Source organism: Felis catus, chromosome X (genome assembly GCF_018350175.1).
Source record: "Felis catus isolate Fca126 chromosome X, F.catus_Fca126_mat1.0, whole genome shotgun sequence".
NCBI lineage: Eukaryota > Metazoa > Chordata > Mammalia > Carnivora > Felidae > Felis > Felis catus.
The window spans coordinates 59,938,697-59,946,679 of NC_058386.1; the positions used below are offsets into that span (position 1 = coordinate 59,938,697).

Sequence of the window (7,983 nt, forward strand, 5' to 3'; positions counted from 1 at the left end):
CATTGCACAGCCTTAATTTTCTTTTAATATAAGTGCAGACCATCACATGATGATGGACACAGCTGCTGTTGAACAACATATTTCTAAATGTTATCTTGTCAAAACTTGCATAAAGTAGGAATTGAGTTCTGAATTCTGGATTCATGTTCCTGGCTTTTTTTCTAAGCTGACATTTAATTTTTAACAAAGAAATTATAGGTTCTATTTTTTTTTAATGAAAGCTATGCAGTCTTAATCACAAAACACAAATTCACATATAGCCAAAGTGACAACTACAACATCATTAACACTCAAAAGATATGAAATTTATCTAAGCTTCAAGTTGCTGACATGTAGTCTGTATTTAATACATAAACGTTCCTTTTCTGTTTCATAAATAACGATTATTACGTTATCTTTCTCCACTTTGAATAGCTTAGGGAAAAAAATGTGCAAATGACTGACCACAAATCTCAAATCCACTATAGGCAAAAACCTTATATAAAATATTACAAATTTATACATTAAATTTATAAGTAAAATATTAAATATAAATTTAACATATACATTTATACAAGTTTATAAATATCTTAGGTTCTTATTACTGTATTTTCAACCTTTAATTAAAATATTTTAATCAATCCATTTGGATATTTAATTATTTTTTATAAACAACTTATAAAAGATAGTAGGAACCAATATCAGTTGCTTTAATTGAAAATATGTACATATAATATATAGAAAAGGTATTTTTTCCAATCTATATAACAGTTTTAACCTCTTCTACTTTGTTAAAAAAAAAAAGAGGATAGGAGGTGAAGAAGGACATAATAATGTAAGAGGGTTTGCATTTCTGCAGTTAAATAATTATTGTAAATTAAGTCATAGAAACTGTTAGCTACAATAAGTAGTTATGTTTGCCAGTTTAATTTAATTGCCAGTCTAATGATAACTTGTAGTAAATCCTTTTTATAACTGTTTTATATATTTAACTTACTTTATACTAGAGGACCAAAACACAGTCCTGTGAAAAATGATTATAGACTTTCTGGGTTATATATGTTATAGTAAATGCAAATTATTTTATCAATATATTCTTGTTTGTTTTTATTTTACAGGTTATACTAATAGAATTCTTACCAAAATATCCCATATTCCGACCTGACTGAGGAATTTTATTCAGTCACTTCTGTGTTACTTGTCATTTCCTACCCTTAGTGCCTTGTAGATGATTTTGGAATGAAGATGGTCTCCTTTGCTCTGTTCAACTTATTCTTTATTTCTTATTCTTATTCTTTAGAATATTCTCCTTACTCTTTTATTTATGTTGGTTTTAGAAGAAAATTTGCACATCTTTTTTTGTTGTTGTTAAATGAGGCTTGTGTTTTGCACTTTCAATTTTTAAATAAATACACAGAGACTTATATGTATATATATAGTTGCCACTAAAGATAAAAAAACATCAGTGCCGGTGTTTCAAAAAAAAAAATTTGTTCTGAGCATGCTGCCTTATAATTTTCATACTCACTGTTTCTTAAATATGCATCATTTTTCTAGGCTATTTAATGCTCTGTAATCCCTTACTGGACATAAGTAAATAAGCTTTTGGTAGCTTTTAGAAATGGTTTTACTCTTACTTGCTTTTAAAGGACATGCGATTAATAGCACTGGTTTTGTCCTGCACTTTGCTAAATTATCACTTATGTTAGTGGATAAAATATTTAAACTCTTAAAAGACTTGTAAATATTGTCTCTTTGCATAACAAAATGTGATATGCCATGGTTTACAGAATGTAATATTACTCTTACTGTATTGCCAACAAATCTGCATAGATTTTAATATGAATGAAGTTTGCAAGCATCCTTTTGAATGTATAGACTGTTAACATGTTTTATGGCAGAGCCATGAGTTTGTTAAAATTTCAGGTGTAGGGCAGGATTGCCCTTTCTAATGAGTGGATTAAAATTGAAGTTGTTGTCTGAGATATTCTGCATTGCACCTGAAACCAAGAACCTTACTTTTTCCATTTAATTTAATAATATCCATTTTGTCCTCCACTCCCACCCCCCAAAAAATTCATTTGATATCCAACCAACACATTTCACAGCCTCGCTGTACTTATTTCCTGTTATGTATCCTTTCCCCCTTTTGAAAATACAGCCAGTTATCCTTAAGGAGTATTTCAAGATTTCAGATATCTTGGGAGGTGTCTAGATCTTCATGAAAGCCACTGCTAATCTCTTTTTGGAGTTCTGATATTCTGCTTTGGGAAAGAGGGAGAGGTAATTGAGAAGCTGTACTTAAAGAATACATAGTGGCTGATTCATAATTGATAAAATATTCTTTATATTTTTGATGATCTTTTTTAAACATTTAGGTATTATTAATGAGGAAAGACAAGTACTTATACAAAAAGTATTTTAGTTTATAAATTCACCACACATGTAGCCTTTTCACTGACATGTACATATTTCTCTTTCTCCTCCCAAGTAAGATGAGTGAGAACACCACACTTAATTTGAATTTTTAACATAATTAAAGCTTTATATTGTGTTAATTGAACTGCAAATGTATGCCTGTATATAGGCATTATTTGTAATTCCTATTGCTAAAAAGAAATTAAAAGTATCTGAGACTGAATAATATCCTATTTGTCATCTTACTAGTTTTAGTAAAACTTTTTGGACAAACATTTATCCCAGTGAAGAGAACAGTCATTTCTTCATAAAAGGTCAAGTCTTTAAAGCCATTTTTAAAATTTATGCCTAATTTGAAATCCACGGTCCTGAACCAATAGAAGAAGAGGGGAAAAAGCGACACTGTTTGATCTATGACTGTAATTGTTTGCACACTTTTCCACCTCCCTCTGTAGAACCCCATTACCCCCATGCCACCAAGCCATCCAGAATCTTTAACTTTTAATATGTGTGCCTGTAAATATCATTTGTCTGTCTGCTGCAAAATTAAATATGTATTTTTATAGACAAGGTGGAAACCTCTAAAAATGCATACCAAATGTCTTGTTTTATAGCTAAGGTCAGGGAAAAATTGTATCTGTGGTTTATGCTCCAGCTAATATTATCAGGTTTATGCTTCAAACTGTGATTGTGTAATACCAAATTGATTTCCAGAATACAACATTCCTAATTACCAATGATAGAATAATTTTAAGTGTCAATCCTTAAAATTTTATTTTTTTCTGTATACTTAGAATCTGGCCATGTGATGGTCATAGTGACTTTTCTGCCATGTATAAATCACACTTGGTTTTGCTCAAAGAACAGCACGAAGTGGTGAACTGTTTCTATGAAACAAATATTGAGACAGAAATTGAGTGCATCTGGAGGTGACAGAATATAACTTGAGTTACAGTAACATTTGTCATAAAAAATCATTTCCCAGCATTTGTAAACTTTTTTTTAATACCTCCTCTAGTTGCTTTTAAATGTATTATTTTATTGTTCATTATGCTGGTTGACTCATCTTATTTTCTTGAACTACTCAGAAAATACACAATTTTCTTTCTTCTTTCTTATATGACTGCTTTTCCAAACTGTTTTCCTATGAAGCAGGCTGATTAGCAGTTGGGGATTTTGGAGTGCTTTGGTGGAGGGTGTTTTCTTTTCAATGAAATTGGCAGCAGTGAATGATGAAATGGCAAAGCACAATGTGGTCATTAATTACTCCCCCATTGACCTTTTTTTTCTTTTATCCTCAGGATAGAGCATACTTGGATATTTCTGTCAAGTTAGCAGAATATTTTTGTGAAAGCTGTTTTTAGGTTTAATAAAGTAATTGGGAATTTCTTTGTTACATGATATTCTTTTATGAAACCTGCTGTGGTAGTTTCCAGAGAAAATAACATCTAGTTGCCAAAGTATATAAATCTCACAAAGCTTTGAAGTTGTAAGCTAAAACCATTGCTTCTTTGACTTCTGTTATGCATCTCCATCCCAGTGCCCCTTTAAACAACTAAATTATGTAGAAAATGAAATTAAGCCCTAACCTTTTTCAGCTACTCTCTGTTCCCTCCTACCCACTCTATTAATTTAGGAAAGACACCATTGTAGTTGAACATTAGAAGCAGACGGAGAAGTGCCTTGTCTTTTTTGAACAAAGATAACATTTTATGTTGAAGGAACCAGAATGAATGAATTGGTAGATCATTAGATTTAAAACCATCCTTTTCAAGTATTAGAATATTTCACTAGCATATTATATTTCTTCTATTTATTATTTAAAGCATGTTTCTTTGTTTTCCCCTAATCATATTATGTTAGTGTTAAAATATTACAGGACTATCAATCACTTACAAAACTGGTATAATTCTAATGTTAGTAAATATGTAATTCAACATGGTTCTGAAAAAACAATGGTCTTTGAAGCCCTACAAAAACCCCTTAAGTATTTAATATACATATTATATATATTATGATCTATAAACACTAATGTCTGATCAGTTAATCTGTGTTAGCATTTAGCACTCTGCCATTCTTAATGAAATTCTTATTTTTTCATAATTTGACTGACATTACATAACATTTGTAAGGCATAGAACAAATAAGGTTTTTCCAAGTGTATGAGAGCTTTTAAAAATTATTAGCATTTTAATTTTGTTTACAAATAAACTACCACTTAAAAAAATCAAACCTCACTACTTGAACATAATACCCCAAACAATACTTCATTAGAATGAACTATGTTGACGTAGGGGGATGTAGAAATTATATACACTCATTTAACTGGAGTAGTTTTACATATGGAAATACTTTTTGCTAATTGGATTATAAGATGCCCAAATTCATCAAAGCTAAGTCCTCTTATGCCTATAAAATTCTGCTTTAAAAAAATTCATTTTGCAACAATTGTCAAATTGTTCAGGTTCCTTTAAATGATGAACTATTGGGAAATTTTCCACAGAAAAGGAATATATTTTGTTAATAATACTTGTTCATGTAATATGGAGACTGAAAAAGGGGATATGTATATCCTTATCTTGCCCCAAATTTCTCTTTTGTGATTCTGAGCCAGGCTTTTCATGTTGATGATGGCAACATGAGAATATATTCCATTATTTGTGGACTTCATCAGATTCATACTATATGAGGAAATTATCTATTATGGGCTTTGGACAATTCACTTAAATTACATGTCAGTCTCTTTATCTATAAAGTCATGGGGTTGAACTTAGAGCTGGACAGAAAATTAGAGATGATCTAACATTCTGTGATTCTAGGAATCCTTAGGAAAATTTTATTCTACAGAATCTCAGAATGATTTTTCTCAGAACTACTACCCTTGGTGGAAATTCTCACAGTGCCTTGCACACAATAAATGTTTGATTTGCCAACTGGCTCCCAGCTCATGTGTGTTCATGTCACACAGACTCAAAGAACTGATACCTGCTAGACCTCAGCCCCTCTATGGTGATAAAAATAAGTGTAGTTTCCCTAGGAACCGAGGACTAAGGTCTGTGAGCTTTGCATATGTGGAATCTGATTATGCATTTGGTATCCAGGCAAGAATTATAACTGTGACAATAATGGAGATATGGGAGGACCTATTTTGACAATGATGTGAAAAGGTTCATATCCTGTCCAATATTTGCTTGAGTGTCTTACCAATTTCCACATCCTCAAAAAGATTTATTGGAACAAATTGATGTTAGATGGAAAGAAAAGTAGTATGGAATTCAAACCCAAATCATTCTGGTTTAATTCTTAGCTCTGCTGCTTAATTCCTCTGTACCTCATGTCCTCATTGTGGAAGTGGGGACAATAATCTGGACCTACCTCACAGGGGAATTGAGGATTTTTTTCATATATTAATGTGCTTTTGAAGTTGACTGAAAGATATACTGAATATCATAATTTTGTAATTTCTAAACACATTCCTTTAAATCTATGTTGTTATGTTTTCTTTCTCAGTCAAACCCTACAGAACGAGTGTTGCAGTTAATCTATTTTATCAGTAGTAAATTTTGTTATTAATCCCCTATATGTTAACATGAGTAATTGTGTTATGTTAATTAATTCTTGACTTAGGGAGGAAAAGCAGGTGGATGTAAACCAATGGTTCCCAACTTGGGAAAGATAAAGATAGCAGTGGGGACATCCTTGAACCTTTTTTATATTTCAAAAAGTATACCAGGAATCATACATTTATCTATAATATTTCTGCTGCACAAGCCTACTAAGTCATTGAATTTCCATGCATTTTGTTTATATTTTTTCAATCCTGCCTAACATACTACTGGTTATCCCACACTAATCAGAAGTTGTGAATGACAATTGTTTTGATTAGTAAAAGAATGAAAAAGCCTATTGTTACATGCAGTTTAGTAAATAAAATACTTGAAAACATGGGGAAGGAATAATAAAAGGATCCCTATGGTAAAAATATTGGAAGCCACTTTTATAAAGGAACTAAGATTATTTGGCCCTCTCCACCAGGTTACTACCCAGTCCCTAAATAATGAAATGCTAGACTGTGTGTGTGTGTGTGTGTGTGTGTGTGTGTGTGTTGGCTAGATTGAGCTACATAATTTCAAGTTAGAATCTGCCTTCTGTTTTCTTCTGTTTCAGGATGATAACTGAGCTAATTTATTTGGATTGCAAATGTGGAAAGTGTTATAATATGTTCTAGCATTGGAGTAAATATCAACTTCTGAGTCTCAAAGTAGTTCTGTATATAAACTCAACATTATGAGTCTAGGCAATAATTTCTCAAATGTCCCTTTTATTCCTGCTTATTTGTTTGCTTTTATCTTGGCTTAATTTTCTTAATTTTTCCTTTTTTCTAGTAAGCAAATAGTGTAAAATTGTTTTAATGCCTGAACTTTGAACAAATTACAGATGTTTGAAATTATATAATCTACAAGCTAGTTCACCCTCCTTGGATTAACCACATACAAATATGAATCTCAGCTGCAAAAACAGGAAATTCTGGTAGCTGGAAGGTGAGCATTGATCCAAAACATCTATTTGAAAAGCCTAAGATTTCTTTTTGGCAGAGGATTCCTATGGAGACAGCTTTATCAGAAAAGAATACAAGTGGATATGTCCATTCAAACCAAGAACATTTGTGCATCTTGTATTGTTACATAGCCTGTGGAATGAATTTATTTTTCTTCCAAGTTTGAGAGTGACTCCCCTGAAAGAACTCAACCTATATACATACAGCTGTGCCAAAATGAAGGACACCTGCCTCTCTGAAACTTTCACTGCTGCTTCTGTTGTTCACTTGTCAGATATAAAATTTTATTATCTCAGGATGCAAAATTACAATAAAGCGCAAATCTATGTTAATGAATTGTGTGTTCTTTGGTGCATCCTTCCTTTCTTCCTACTCTTCCCTGTTTTCACCATTCTGAGGCTTCTTTTTAAAAGCCTTACTTAAGGCTTCCTTTTAAAAATTGTATTTTGCATATTGCCTCTTCCTGCATTTGCTAGTGTTATGTCTGACCCTGTAAGTACTTTATGCTATCTATTGGCTTTGGGGGCCTTTATTGTGCCCAGAGCTTGGTATTTAGCTAAGTAGGAATTCATTTCTAAACTACCTTGCATGCCTAGCTGTGAACTACAAAATTAAAAGTAAAGTGAAGTGGTATTCCACCTTACTAAGCATAATTTTTAGTGTAAGAAATGTTGACATATGTCGGTACTTGGCAAAAATTTTGACTCCTCTTGTCATCAGATTGTTATACAAAATTCAAGTGTTAACATCTTCTACTTGAGTTACTACTCAAGCTATCATGCAACATTAAATTTTTTTTAAACTATCCCAAACTTTTGCAAATTCAGCAAAGCAGCAAAATGTAACATAACAAGAAAAACTTAATGTTTCCCATCATCTTTGATAATTATACTGAACATTTTTTAAAAGACTTTAAATTTTAAAACGTTAGAGATGACACACTTAAACCTACAGGGAAGTTTCATGTTTTGTTTTAAAGTTCTTTTTTTTGGGGGGGGGGGCGCCTGGGTGGCTCAGGTTGGAGCCCC

General features: G+C 31.9%; 1 protein-coding gene across 2 annotated transcripts in view; it reads left to right on the forward strand.

Annotated features, from left to right (window-relative positions):
- CHIC1 (cysteine rich hydrophobic domain 1) overlaps positions 1-7,291 on the forward strand; it is an 80,651-nt gene extending 73,360 nt beyond the window's left edge. For both annotated transcript variants that reach the window (XM_004000637.6, XM_019823987.3), the window contains one exon: positions 1,098-7,291. In XM_004000637.6, the coding sequence (XP_004000686.1) occupies positions 1,098-1,148 (51 nt within the window). In that variant the 3' untranslated portion in view covers positions 1,149-7,291. The remainder of the gene's footprint in view (positions 1-1,097) is intronic.
- Positions 7,292-7,983: the final 692 nt, after the last annotated feature.